General features: G+C 34.5%; 1 protein-coding gene across 5 annotated transcripts in view; it reads right to left on the bottom strand.

Annotated features, from left to right (window-relative positions):
- cyth1b (cytohesin 1b) overlaps positions 1-15,917 on the bottom strand; it is a 195,023-nt gene that overhangs the window by 11,476 nt on the left and 167,630 nt on the right. For all 5 annotated transcript variants that reach the window (XM_073917424.1, XM_068224522.2, XM_005169466.5 and 2 more), the window contains 6 exon segments: positions 13,581-13,647; positions 13,120-13,238; positions 7,103-7,183; positions 6,878-6,990; positions 1,410-1,558; positions 657-768 (listed from right to left, as the gene is read on the bottom strand). In XM_073917424.1, the coding sequence (XP_073773525.1) occupies positions 657-768; positions 1,410-1,558; positions 6,878-6,990; positions 7,103-7,183; positions 13,120-13,238; positions 13,581-13,640 (634 nt within the window). In that variant the 5' untranslated portion in view covers positions 13,641-13,647.

Below are 15,917 nucleotides of genomic sequence, written 5' to 3'. Positions count from 1 at the left end.
CTCAAGGGTGAGGAAATTTTCATTTTTGTGGCGGAACTACTCATTTAATGGCCTAGCCAAAGGAAACCAGTGTACATACCTCCTGAAGAAAGACAACATCAAACCAAAAATAACAAAAACAAATATGGAAAGAAAGAAAACAATCAAATTAACCATGAAAATCTGACAAATATCATAATAAAAGATTGTCAACAAACACTTGTGTTTGTCAGCCTGATTCAAAATACAGACTGAGCTGAAACAGGAGAAGCGTGCGGATAAATAAGGAGCTTGTTTCAGCTATTTTACATTAGCTTTGGGATTTAAAGCATGCTTCTGGGCTATTATGTTACACAACAGAAGACCTTTAATTCACAGCTCACAGAATTATAGCACACTCAAAAAAAAAAGACATTTTTGCTGCTTGTTTAAACTACTTACTTAAAATGAGATGAATCAACACATTTTTTGGGGGAGGAGAACAACTTAATTGTTTTATGTTAAATCCACTAAAATAATTAAAAACAATTCAGTAAACTTAATCCATTTGTTTTGGAAGAACATGAAAGTATTGTGTGGAACCCAGCATTTTACAGTGTATTCATATTTAGGAGTATGCATCTGTTTTTTTTTTTTGTTGTTTTTTTGATGTTGTGAATTGAGAAAAGATCTTTTACCCAGTTTGAGCAGCCAACCCTCACGGTCTGGGTTGAAGAAGGTGTGTGTGAGGTCGTTTCCGTCATCTTCAGGGATCTTGAAGGGCTCATTCTTAATGCTCTCATACAGGTTCTGCAGGAGTGTTTTCAACAGTCGGTCAAATAATTACAAATACAAATAAAATAAAGGCATCTAAAAGCAGTACAGAAGCTAATATATATGAATACAACCTAAAACAATATAATAATGACTTGTTCATTTAAAAAAGGTCACGCTTTACAATAAGGTTGTGTTAGTTAATGCATTTAATAAAATAGACAAACAATGAACAATACGTTCATTCATTTTCCTTCAGCTTTAATCCCTTTATTCATCAGGGGTCACCACAGCAGGATGAACCGCCAACTTATCCAGCATATGTTTTACACAGCAGATTACTTTTTTCAGCTGCAACCCAGTACTGGAAAACACCCATACACACTCATCCACACACATGCACTACGGTCAGTCAAGTTTATTTAATTCAAAAATACCACATGTCCTAGTACTGTGGGGGAATCCGGAGCACCCGGAGGAAACCCACGCAATCACAGGGAGAACATGCAAACTACACACAGAAATGCCAACTGACCCAGTTGGGACTCGAACCAGCAACATTCTTGCTGTGAAGCGACAGTGCTAACCACTGAGCCACCGTGATGTGAAGTGTGTCCATTAAAAACTAATTAAAAGTGAGGATGAATTCAAAGATGAAGTTAAAACAGAAGACTGACTCTGAGCAGGTCTTCAGGCAGGTCTCCTCCATCATTGATGCCTCTGTTCATGCATATGAATCTCTCTGCAGACGGCTTGTCCTTCACATTGGGGTTGTGCAGACTTGTGTTCAACATGATGATTGCGAATGAGAGAACATAACATGTATCTGCAAAAAAAAAAAGAGAGAGCGAGAGATTTTTTTTCTTTAACAACCCATGACAAAACTCCCAGCTGCTGATCTGTGAATAGTTTTATGGAGATAAGTGTACTTCACTTGTGTTCCAGTATCTGCACAAAACCTCATTATTGTGCAGTACAGACTGTACAACTGACTATTCATTATGCCGTACACACTGGACTTTTGGTTTGGTTTTAGAGAAAACAAACAAACACCAAAGACTCTTAGTATGTATTGTGTTTCATTAGAGTGCTCGGAGCAGCATTATAACGGAACAATAAGATGTATTTAGTTTGTTTGAACAGCGCTGCTTATTCTACACTTCCATCATGAGTGGAAGAACTGGAAGCAGTGGACTGTGGCATAATCAAGATTCTAAGAGTTATATTTAAAGCCTGGTTTATACTTCTGCGTCAAGTGATCGGCGTGACCCACGGCGCATGCAACGCGCACAGCTGTGCATTCATACTTCTGCGCAGCTTTTCTGTTGCTCTGCAATAACACTTCCAAAACATTAATTGGCAGTGCGGTGTTTATGTTGCTCTGTATTGAATTTCTTCACTGGTGTTTTGTTTTTTCTGAACGCTTCCTTCCTTCCATTTACACGGGGCTTCAGAGTCGAGGCTTGACAGAGGGAGTGTCTGAAGTCGGGGCTGACGCGATCATCATAGCAGCGTTAGCCAATAAAATTAGTCAGCAATAGGCCACAGTCTGAGCTGGTGTATTTGCATACAGCGATCTGATTGGCTGACGCTTCTGATGCCGCTTGAAAAGTTGCAGTGAGCAACGCCTCTAAAGCGGCGTTGACAGATCCACAATGCAGTTTGGCAACACCTGACGTCACCCATTCAAAGTGAATGGAAAGAGTTGACGATGACGCCCAATGTGAATGGGGCGTAAATGTACAAGTGGTTCAAACTCACTCATTTTGAGGCAGGAACCAGCGGACGTGCAACAACTTTAACCATGAGGTAAACACAAAACAAAACTTTCCATCCAGAGCTCCTTCACGGTACTCCACGCTTGTAAACAATCGCTCCATAAGGCTCACGCAGCTCTCGGTCCCACCCACACTCGTCAGCGCTACCAAGCTGACCAATCACAGAGTTTGCGCTACGCATCGTTGCGACGTGTAGTTAAATTTTTTGAGAGGTGCAGGTCAGCGATGGCCATGGCGAGGGCTATGCGTCCATAGCCCTTAAGACTTTCAGCATTGGGGCTAATTTGTATTTGCGTCGAGTGATTGCCATGCCTTGCGCGTTGTTGTGCATTTAAATTTCTGTGTGCTATTTGTGTTGCTCTGCAATAACACTTTCAAAACACTAGGTGGCAGTAGATTTCTCTACGTTCCTTTGTTTCAAGTTTCTTGGCGGGTGTTTTGTTTTTCCTAAATACTACCTTAATATTTAAGTAGCTAAAACTTGCTCATTCAGAAGCGGGAACCGGCAGACGTACAACAACTTTACATAAGATTTTCTTTTTCTTAAGATAAACACAAAAAAAAAAGTTTCCATCTGGAGCTCCTCCACAGGACTCAACACTTTTAAACACTCGCAACAACAGGCTTGCTGCTCTCTCGCGGCTATCAGCCCTGCCCACACTCATCACAGCTACCAAGCCGACCAATCACAGAGCTTGCGCTACATGTCGTTGTGACATGTAGTTAATTTTTTTTAAAAAGTGCACGTCAGCCATGGCGAGGGGTATGTGACTACGCGAAGACCGGACCATATGCGTGCATTCAAAGCAGAACTACAAATCAGCCTTAAGGGCTCATTCACACCACATGCATCTTTGCTTCTAAATATGCAAGATGCAATGCATGTGAATGACTTGAAAAAAGTGCAGCATGAAGCACGAGGGAACCCACACAGCCAGAGCGTCTGTAAACAGAAACTTGCAACAAAATTCCACCTCATCGAGCTCTTCTGATTAGTATACTGCTGTGAAACCGACAGTGATGAGCAGCGCTGCTTGAAAAAGTTAAAGTTTTTTTAAACTTGAAATGACGTCTAAAACACTTGACGCTCGCATGTGCAGCACTTCAAAAGACACAAGATGTGAGTGTAATGGTCAGACACATCTGTCAAGTGTGTATTTACATTAAAAAAAACAATAGAAAAGTAGCGTATTGTAGAGGAAAATTGCATTCTGTGTGAACAGACCTACTCTGCTTCATACTACCATGATAATGATAACACTTTACAATAAGGTTGTATAAGTTAATGCATTTACTAATATGAACAAACAAACAATACATTAATTATGGTATTTGTTCATGTTAGTTAACATTAAGTAATAAAAAATAACGTTTATTGTTAGTTTATACTAACTCACGGTACATTAACTCATGTTAACAAGCATGAATCTGAATTTTAATAATGCATTAGTAAACTATAACTAATAATCTCTGCACAAGTATTGTTCATAATTAGTTCATGTTAGTAAATATAATAACTTATGAAACCTTATTGTAAAGTGTGACCATGTTAAGAAGTGTAGCTCATCAACCAAAATGATTTCTGCAGAAATCCTATCGATTTAATGAAGACAGCAACTCCCATGATTCCACAATCTGCCACAGTATCATCAAAATACACCTTAGTTTGTTGTGAATATGCGCCATCTAGTGGTGAAAATGACATACCGAGTAGTCAACGGATGTCAAAATACATGACTTCAAACTAAAATAAAGCAATGCAATGGTTTTTCTGGTCCAACAGTGCATTCATAAAGTGCTTAAGCCAATGTTGCTGGAATTTCTAATCTTCTCAGAGCTCTCAAAAAGTTACATTCATTACACCCACAACACCTCTCAAATTTATACTCGGAATATGAAATGATGACAGACTCGATTGTTGCTGCTAGACTTTCTTAGCAACCAAGGGTAATATTGATGTCCAGCAGTGAATTGTCTGTTAATGTAATGCAAAAGTGGTCGTGACAGGCCGTGTGGAGCCACTTCACAGAGAAACATGTGGGCGACGTGGAAGAGTTTTACATCAGAGCCGCTCTTTACGCGCATATGAGCATGGCTGAGAGCATGAGATATTTATGAAGAGAGACCAAGACAAGAGGATGTGGGTGCAGTGAAATTGCAGAGGGACTAGGTCTCTGGGGTAAACAGCAGCTATGGGTTCATAAATTGAGTAATTTTCTGCACTCTGGGGTAAAAAATGTATAAATACATACAGTTGAAGTCAGAATTTATTAGCCCGCCTTTGATTTTTTTTTTTCTTTTTTAAATATTTCCTAAATGATGTTCAACAGAGCAAGGAAATTTTTACAGTATGTCTGATAATATTTTTTTCTTTTGAAGAAAGTCTTATTTGTTTTATTTCAGCTAGAATAAAAGCAGTTTTTCATTTTTTAAACATAATTTTAAGGTCAAAATTATTAGCCCCTTTACGCTTTTTTTCCTATAGTCTACAGAACAAACCATCTTTATACAATAACTTGCCTAATTACCATAACCTGCATAGTTACCCTAATTAACCTAGTTAAGCCTTTAAATATCACTTTAAGCTGTATAGAAGTGTCTTGAAAAATATCTAGTAAAATATTATTGACTGTCATCAGGGCAAAGATAAAAAAAAATTAGTTATTAGAAATGAGTTATTAAAACTATTATGTTTAGAAATGTGTTGAAGAAATCTGCTCTCCGTTAAACAAAAATTGGGGGGAAAAATAAACAGAAGGGCTATAAATTCTGACTTCAATTGTATGTATATGTATTTTAGGCATGACAATAGGTCACCGAGGATATTAACAGCAGAATCAGTGAGCTAATCTGCGCATTTCTGATAGTAAAATAATAGCCTACGTTAATCGTTTTTAAATGAATATTTATGTATAAAAACAAAAGTTTGTCTTTAGACAACATTTTCTTCACTTTCAAATACAGAAAATAAAAATAAGACATTTTAGCTTTTACAGATACAGGAACAAGATAGCAAAAAGGGTGCCACTTCAGCCTTAAAGACAACTCAGTTGTTTACTTGTCCTTTTTCTTTACACTGTGCAAACACAGAATAGCATCTATTGTGCCTAAATTTGGGGGATTCCGCCTCGCCTCCAAAACATGGCCAGCTGCATTGAATGAGTGTTCGCTTGCAACTCTTTTTGAAGGAATGTACAAGATTCTCCTCGCAAGGCGCTATACAGTAGTGTAAATAAGCGATCTTGATTCTCCTAGAATGATAGCAGATTTTCCTCTTATGACTCCTCTAACTAAAAGTTTGAACAATACTCTTGCACTTCCATTATTTTGGCCGTCTCATCTTCGCATTCTGCAAAGCCCACTCTCTCCTTTTTTGCTGGTTCACTGCCATGTCCCTCTACATCCACCTTTTTTATTACCCAACCCGCCTGAGCCGCGGATTATCCGCAGTGCCCGCGTATATAACTGCCATCAGCGCATCACTAATATACACAGATGAAATCAGCATTTTTTTCAGACTTATAATTAGTATTATTGCACAATTAAAAAAAACATTACTTTTCTTATATTTTATTATGAATATTTAATTAGTTTAAAGTATATACATTTTCAGGGTTTCTGCAGGTTACTTCAAATCAAATTGAAGACTTTTTAAAGACTTTTTTGCCAGATTGGGTAGCTTTATTTAGACATAGGGAAATGAAGACCTGTTTAAAATTATTTAAGACCCACAACACATTATTTCAGTGAATTTAAGACTTTTTAAGGCCTAAAATTTTGTTTTTGAAATTTAAGACATTTAAAAAAATTTTAAGACCCAACGTACACCCTGATTATACAACAAAATGTGTGATAATAATAATAATAATAATAATCCAACATTTTAACATAGTTAAAATGTTAAACATTAAGCAACACATTTATAGTGAACATTTTAACGATGCCTTTGAGTTATTTTAAAATTCCTAATTGTGGTTTGGTATTAAAATCATGAAATAATTGTTACTGTTGTTGCTGCTATTATCATATATTCATATTATTATTAAGAATTTAACAATTATTAATACATACTGTTTCTCTTAAAAAATATATCCAGTAATGGGGTGGAGTAATAATGCAGAAACAACAAGAATTCATATTAGTTTTTGGTTTGGTTTTGAAAAACATCAAATAATAGTTCATTTTTAAATAATTACTATCATCATCATAAAACATTTGATTATTATTTATTATTAGTGTTGTCATATAGAAAGAAAATGCATTCAGAGTACACTCACCATTTTATTAATGTTTGTTTTACTACTAAATTTCACTGGCATTTGCAATACTGTTGCAATGCTGTCAGATTATCATATAAACACACAAACCTGTGGACTGAAAGACACCAGGGTTGCACTGACAGTAACGCTGAGCAAAAGCCTCCATCATTCGATCGATCTTCTGAGCTTCACCCGGTAACCTGAAGCTCCACAAGAACTGCCTGCATGCAGCATGGGGAGAGATTCATTAATGAGAAATCAATTAAATGAGACAATCATGACTTTCTGAGACCATCATAGGAGATTATAAACAGTGGATCTGCATGTGCTCACCTGAGAGCCTGAACCAGGTTGAGATCTGTAAACTCGTGAAGCTCCACAAAGGCATGAAGAACCTGAATATTAAACTCATCCCTGGAAAACAAAATCAGACCAAAGAAAAAAAAGCAATTACAATACAATTAAGGAGTTAAAAAACAGCATTCCTATCAGGAAACACCACCAAAACATCGGTGATCCATCTCTCAGACGTCTCCAGTTGGCATTAAATCCCACAGGGGATTACGGCTGGGATTACCGGTCGTGTGTTACTAGCTCTTTCTTCAATGAGGAAATGGGGCATGTCAATAATATCAATGAGCTGAGAATGCATTAACCCACTTTGGTGGTCCCGTCCATTAAGAGCTACACTCTTACACTCCTTCATCCAGCTCCACACTTCTGCCTCAATCCCGGGATTCATTATTGATTTCCAGCAGGTGACACGGAAATTAATGCTTCTGTATGTGTCTGGCTGTGCATTTGGAGACTTAATGTTATTGACCAACTGAAGGATATTGGAATGAAAAACAAGAGCATTTCGGGGTTTTATGCTCAATGGCACAACAGTGTGGTCAAGTTTTATTTTAAGGTACAATTTTTAGTTTTTACTACTACTACTACTATTATTATTATTATTATTATTATTATTATTATTATTATTATTATTATTATTATTAAGAAACCATTACACTGAAAAAATAATTCATTCGAATCCCAATTTTTTGAAGGTAACTGGTTGCAAACAATTTATATGCGCTGAATTTAAACAAACTAATTAAATCTAGTAATTACAGCAAGAAGGTCGCGGGTTTGAGCCCCAGCTGGGTCAGTTGGCATTTCTATGTGGAGTTTGCATGTTCTCCCCATGTTGGCAGTGGTTTCCACTGGGTGCTCCGGTTTTCTCCACAGTCCAGACGTATATGTGAATTGAATAAGCTAAATTGGTCGTAGTGTATGTGTATGAAAGCAAAAGTGTATGTGTATTTCCCAGTGCTGGGTTGCAGCTGGAACAGCATCCGCTTGATAAAACATATGCTGGATAAGTTGGCGGTTCATTCCGCTGTGGCGACCCTAGATTAATAAAGGAATTAAGCTGAAAAGAAAAGGCCAATATAAATTGTTCGCAACTAGTTATTATTGTTTTGTATATCTAAATATATGTAAATATTGTTTGTAAATCCAATGAATAATTTTTTTCAGTGTAACTTTTGCCTGAAAAAAACTCATAATTTGATGCTTATTAATAGGTTAGAAGAAAGTAATTGGGTTTATGTAAATCTATGCAGAATATGTGTATTATAAGTACAATTGAACAGGCGATATCTTCATGATAGGCAGGTAATTTGCTGCCGGAAGGGCATCCGCTGTATAAAACATATGCCAGAGTAATTGGCAGTTTCTACCGCTATGACGACCCCTGATAAATCAAAGGATAGCCAAAGGATAATGAGTGAGTGAGTAGGCAGGTAACAAGCCACTAGTTAAATCAATTGTTACCAAATATATTTATGATATCGGCCATTCAGATTTTTTTACTAGCCAAAACCAAAATATCGAGAAGACTTTATATTTGATAATTTAACGGATATCGGTTTATTTATTTATAGGCCCAGCCCATGGCAGGCTATGTGTAATATTTTAAAGAAGGGGGTTTAAATAAAATACAATAGGATCGGTGGCTGTGCAACATCTCTAGGTAGCCAACTCATTTTAGAGTGGAACTAAAAAAAGTTTAAGGGCAACAAGCCTATATAATACGGTCAGCCGCAATGCCTATTCCTCATGCGTTTTCTCACACAGCAAGACTTGAGACATTCTAAAACACCAGATTAATGAACAAATTTTCAAAGGAACTAATTAAACACATACGTATAATTCATAATAAATAATGTCTTGTAGTTCTGACTAACAGATAAGCTTGCTGTCTGTGCGTTGCGCTAATAGTGAACCTGACATTTGATCTTCATGAGAAAACTATGTTAAAGTGCTACAGCGGGCCCAGTTCCATATTGAACATATCAATTTTGCATTCGATGCATTTACTATTGCATGAAATAAGAAAAAAGTGAAGTGCACTCAGAAATCATCACACTATTCTAAATTAAGTTCTCTTTAATCCAATTCTGCTTAAATTGTAGAAAATCTTTAAAATGACAGGACTTTAATCAAGCCTTTTTCAGTTGGAGAATTACAGTTATCAATAGCTTAGTCCTTATTAATGATCAGATTCTAAAACACACCATTTATAGATGATTGAAAAATAAGATGAATGTGCAATAACTATAATATTTTTATACTTTATAGCTTTACAGAGCATGCGTCAAAGATGTAGTCATTGATGTAAGCCTGCTAACTGATCAAATCACAGAATATGTCAATTTAATTTATAAATATAATTAAATAATAATAATTAAAAGCCTGGGTTCTGGTCCACAGGGGGCTCTTGTTTTGAGGGTTACGTCACGAGCTCAGATTTGGTTGACCAATCAGAGGGAAATGGGCGTTTCAGCACCGCCTTTGAGTGTTTAATGAATTTTGAAGTTGCTTATCCATTTTTCTAACCTAAATTTAAAAAAAAACGAAAATTCACCAAAAATCTTGTTTTTTCATTTTTTATTAGCAATCAAAAAACGTTTTCTTCATTTTCCTTTTTTGTTTGAAAATGGATATAGATTGGACAGAAGATACCCTGATTTACAATTTTTTTTATGTTTATTGTTGCACTAAACTCCAAAAGTGAAGAATGTATGGTATTTATTACTTGATTGTTCAAGCTACCTCACAGAAATGCTCTGTTTGCTGAATGTTAAAAAATGCTGGAATAAATAAAAAAGAAGGAACATCCGGGATCTGTTTCTTTACTCTTTTTTATACTTTTTTCTGTATCATAGAAGTATTGAATTGGGTTTTGGTATCAGCAGATACTCAAAATCAAATGACTAGGACTCGAAGGCAAAAAAAAAAAACGGATCAAGACACCCTTAAAAATAACCATCAGTCACATCTTGTATATAAATCTATATTATTAAATCAGTCTCAGAATAACTGAATTACTTTAAGATTTGTAACAGTCAATCTGTTTGTCAAAAAACAGTCACTGTTTTTTGACAAAACCGTTGGTCAAAAACAGTAAAATGGTTAGAAAATGGCAACAGGGAGGTGAACTACGAATATGAGAATGATCAAGCGCGTGTGAATGACTTGAGTCTGTGTGGCAGCAGCATACTGTATGTTATCATAACAAAACTGTAAGTTTTATTTGAAGTGTAAAGAGTAGTGACGTTTCTACTTTCCTACAAAGAAATACTGTACATTTATCAGCAGCAAAACTATTGATTAAGGTGCGGAGAAACACAGAACAGCAGCAAGAGAACATGCTTTCTATAGAAAATAAAACAATTCTGAGGGCCAAACAATGAAATGGGTTGCCTTTTTATAATGTTGTTTGATCAATTTATTTGCTTGGTCAGCTTCTTTGTGGAACCTTTGAAAGTTCACAAATCCCTCAGAGTAGTGATATGGAACTGTGATGTGGTCAAAACTTGCCTGGAACTACTTTATATGAAAAGAACTTTACACATCAGTATGTTCATCAACCAATCAGAATCATTCATTCAAAACCCCCATAGTTTAATATGACAATTACAATCTGTCATTTTTTCTCTCTCAACAATGCAGTTTTGACTTGCTGCCGCTAACAGTAAATACTTGCAGAATGTTGCGTTTTGGGTTAAGCTGCTCCTTTAGTTTTAGTGCAATCATGCACATCTATAATTACACTGATGGAGGAAAATTAATCCTGTATACCTTTCCTTCCTGCTCTGACAGCTCCCTGATGGCCTGGCACTGACATTGAGTTTCAGTCCATCAATAAAGTGTAAGCTGACCCTTAATGCGAAACACAGCACTTTCATATGGGCACAGGCCATTGTGATGAACTAGATAATGGCCTTTGACAGACTGTAGTGTATCAGAGTGGAACGGCTTATGATCAGTGATGTCATTCTCCCTCGAGCTCTGATTCTGGAAATAGCAGATTTAGCTCTTTAAAATGGACAAGATCTGTTTAACTTACATGAACATGGTAATGTTTGATAGAAAGCAAGATCACTGACTTATTGCTTTCTTTTTTTCTGTACAAATAATGTTTTATTTTATAGTGAAATAATTATTGTCGTATAATAGTACAAATATATATTATCTTAAAATACTTAATAAATAAAATATGCAATGTTATATTGAGCATTTACAAGTTTGTGTGTGTAATTTAAATTAAATATAAAATGTTAATTCATATGCATATAGATAAATATATATATATATATATATAAATATATATAAATATATATATATATATATATATATATATATATATATATATATATATATATATATATATATATATATAAAATATATATATATATATAAATATATATATATATATATATATATATATATATATATATATATATATATATATATATATATATATATATATATATATATATATAATTTATTTTATACATCGGATTAACCCAAACATTTCAGACTATTGCAAAAAATTAAAAGTTGAAATTAGTACTCTGTTTCACTGTATGTGGGAGTGTGGAGAGCTGCAGTTGTTTTGGAAGGAGGTACATAGTGTGGTCTGTAAAATGTGTGAAATGGTTGAAGAATATGTTCCTTTGCAACCTAAACTTTGTTCATTACATATATATCCTGAAAAGGTGGCAGTATATGCAAACCAAAATATTCATATATATGAATTAATTATTTATGATTAATTAATTAATTCATAACGAATTAACTATTTGTAGCCTACCGTTTCTTCTATACCTGACCCGCACGGTCTTTGTTTTATACATAACCAAATCATACATAAATAAAGATAAGTTACACACAAATTAATACCTGCCATTTATTTTTTCCGCCAGACCCTGGCATTAATAGGTAGAGTGATCTGTGTTGTTATAATGGCGTCCACAAACTTTGTTGGTAAAAAAAGGTCCACAACCAACAAAAACCAACCAACAGCATATGAGGTTTTCACTAAAATTACTAAGTACAAGAGTGAAAGCGAAAGACACGTTACCTGATTGAGTCCTTACATAGAGACTAGATTAATTAAAAATAGATTTATTTCATAATAACTAGGTGAATTGCCAGTGTGGTATTATGATATACAGTACATAGTATATACATAACTACACTGAAATTAATCCAATGCTGAAAAACCAGTTGCTTCTAAATATTTTAGGGGAAAGCGTTTTTTTTAGTTCCTCTGATGAATATAAAGTTCAAAAGAACAGCATTTCTTTGAAACCTTTTCTTTTTTACATTTTTAGTGTCTTCACTGCCACTTTTGATCAATTGAACTTGTCCTTGTTGTATCTAAAATGTATATTTATGATTATCTATCTGGTCAAAATGAGAAAATTCTTTTGTTTTTAGCTAAATAAACAAAAAATATATAATAATTTTAAATAAATTAAATATACTATTATGATTAAATGAAAACAAACTTTTTCCAAACCACTTATTCTGTCATCTTCCAAACTTTGCATGCTGCTTTCTGTTGGCCAATCACATAAGAGCAAGGAGCTTGAGAGTCACACAGAGGCGTTGTTAGGCTACGTGTAAAACAAGACAAAAATAAATGAGGGCTCAGCCGATGTAGCACTATGGAGCAAAGGTGCGTTTATTTACAGTGCAAAAGTGTCTAATCCAAAAAATCCCCAAAATAAAGTAGACAAAATATATGTACAAAAATAAACAAACAACAACAAAAAAATAAATAAATAAAGACAATAAAGTAAAAAATTAAATATTTATATTTAAATATATGTATCTATTTATAGTGACCAACTCCGCCCACTATGGCTTCAACCATTTGCAGGTTTACATGTAACATATTAGACTAACACTGATTCAAGAAAGGAAGAAGCTGGTTATCCTTCATGTTCTGAACCCATTTATTAATATTTTATCAGCCCTTATAATTTACGAGCATCAGAAGGACTCATTCCTACCTTTCACCCAGATAATCTCCGATGGCGGTCTTGTTGAGCCCTTCACCCTTGTAGAGGAATTGAGCAATATCTTCACAAGTGTTTTTCAGCAACTCGTTCTCGATGAGGAACTGAATCCCCTGAGAAAACACAACATTCAGCATTAATGTCTTCCTACATGCATGTATTATAACTTCAGTTTCAGGTTGGTGATATTCTTGCTCTCTCCCAGCTCTTAAAAATGAAACCCATGAGGTTGGAAAAATGGAAATAAACTGGGAAAAGTGTGGTTGTGTGATGCTTAGCGACAAAGCTTGTGGGTTTATGCTAATTTGTGAACCCATAAAAGATCACAGGCTTAAAAATGCAAAATGCCAATGGATGTTATGTAATGGGAATCATTTGATTTGCCATAAGCATATCAGGGAGTCTTCATGATTTAGAAAACCTGCTTTTTATATTGCAACCTAATGCTTGTTTACCTTTTTGGGATCCATGTTAAATTTCTTGCGGCCCATAGCCATCTGCTTACTCCGCTGCATGTTTATTCTGAAAACACAGATAGAGAAGAGGGCTTTATTAATGCTGGGGAGGTTTGTTTAAAAAAAAATTGCAATCTAAAACTTGAGGAGCAGAGTTGCACAACACTGAGCTGCACAATTCGGAAAATAGTGTGAGGATCACATTTTTGGGGGTTAAAATAGAGATCATGATTCCCCACAGAATTCACAATAGAGAACCGAAAGGGATAGTTCTGGCAAGTATGAAATATTTCTTACTTTTTTTTTTTTACATTTTTAATGTCCTGATGCCACTTTCCATTAATTGAACAAGTCCTTGTTGAATAATTATTGCTTATTGAATAAATAAATAAAACACTATTTTAGAAACCTTGATTTAGAAACCAAAATGTATATTTATGAATAACAAGTAAGCGACACAGGCTGCATTTACACAGGCAATTCCGATTTTGTGACTTTATCAGATTTTTTGCTAACCTGCTTACATCATCTTTTAAAAGTGACTCGTATCCAATTGTCTGCATTTACACAGCACACGGCAAAGGCACAATGACCTAGAAAAAAAGAGCGGGCGCTGACTGACAGCTGATGATAAAAGAGCGCCCTTTTCTCTGTTCCTGTATTTAATCTGTTTGCAGGGTTTCTTTTTAAATTCTTTTTGACATGTTGTTTTACTAAAATTATGACAGAAATGTTCTTATATGCCCATATTCTTTTAATCTAGGCCTTTTTAAACCAGCAAATATTTTAATGTAATGTCCATGGCCTGGTTTATGCACGTGATGTATGCAAAAGTTTTATATTCGTTTATATTGTTTACTTGGCGGATGCTGCACTCTCTCGCTCTCATTAACATGCTAAAAAATTTGTGCTACATTACATTATTTATATATATATATATATATATATATATATATATATACATATATATATATATATATATATATATATATATATATATATATATATATTTATTTATTTATTTATTTTATTTTATTTTTTTTGCTCTCGTGTATGAGATTTAAGGTTTGGGGCTCTGCTGAAGTCTGTTCTGAAATGAAAGCAGTGTGAAAAATTTAATCTGCTTACACTGCAGACACAAAAACACAGATCCAAATCGTATCCGATAAATTTCCATATTTGAACAATTGAATTGAAGGTCTGAATCTGATTCGAGTAATAGTTGTGAATTCATGTGATTTTTTCCTGCTTACGCGTACATCTGCCACATGGCAGAAAAAAAGAACAGAATTGAGTCACTTGAACCACGCAGTGTAAATGCACATAAAGAAATATCTTGAATTTTAAGCTGACAAAATAATTAAATAAATAAATTTAATTAATTAATTTTAAGTTGATTAAACATTAAAATATTATATAAATAATAATATATAAATATGTAATATATTAAATGAAATATAATAAAACTTAAAAGGACCGTTCTCGCAATATGAAATATGAAACTCAGTTTTTTTTAAACAAATAAATAAAAACAAAGAAATCAACTGTACAAAAACTAATTTTTAATAGTTTAACAACATTTTAATTTTTTATAATTTTTTAAAAATCTCTGTTTAATGAACATCAACTATAAAGACTTGTATCACTACTGAATGAATCAGCATTTTTCAAGAATCACTTGAATTGATTATTCATAAATATTTTAATTGCCTGTCGCCATCTATTGGTGTAACACAGCAATAACCAAACCTTCATTTAAAGCAGGGGTGTCAAACTCAATTCGTGGAGGGCCGAAGCCCTGCACAGTTTAGTTCCAACCCTGCTCCAACACACTTACCTGTAGGTTTCAAACAAGCCTGAAGGACTCAATTAGTTTGATCAGGTGTGTTTAATTAGGGGTGGAACTAAACTGTGCAGAGCTGCGGCCCTTTTGGAACTGAGTTTGACACCCCTGCTTTAAATGCGTTTTGAAGGGCATCCGCTGTGTAAACATATGCCAGAATAGTTGGCAGTTCATTCCGCTGTGTCGACGCCTGATAAATGAGGGACTGAGCCGAAGGAAAATGAATGAATGGCTCATAGCAAAGGTGCTTTATTAGAAAATGTTTTATTTCAGTTATTTTTATGCATGTTTGTTCATATACTAATCTATTGTTGTATACTAATTTTTACATAATTACTTAAACAATTGTCATATAAACGAACCGACAGAACAAACGCATAAAAAATGTATCGTTTTGGGCCAAAAAAAATTGTTGTGTCATGTCTAATTTAGACTTTGATGTTTTAACAATTAAGTCATCCAACATAGTGCCATCATTAATATCCACTCAAATG

The sequence above is a fragment of the Danio rerio genome, chromosome 12, assembly GCF_049306965.1.
Source record: "Danio rerio strain Tuebingen ecotype United States chromosome 12, GRCz12tu, whole genome shotgun sequence".
Lineage (NCBI taxonomy): Eukaryota > Metazoa > Chordata > Actinopteri > Cypriniformes > Danionidae > Danio > Danio rerio.
This window is presented reverse-complemented; position numbering and strand designations above follow the sequence as displayed.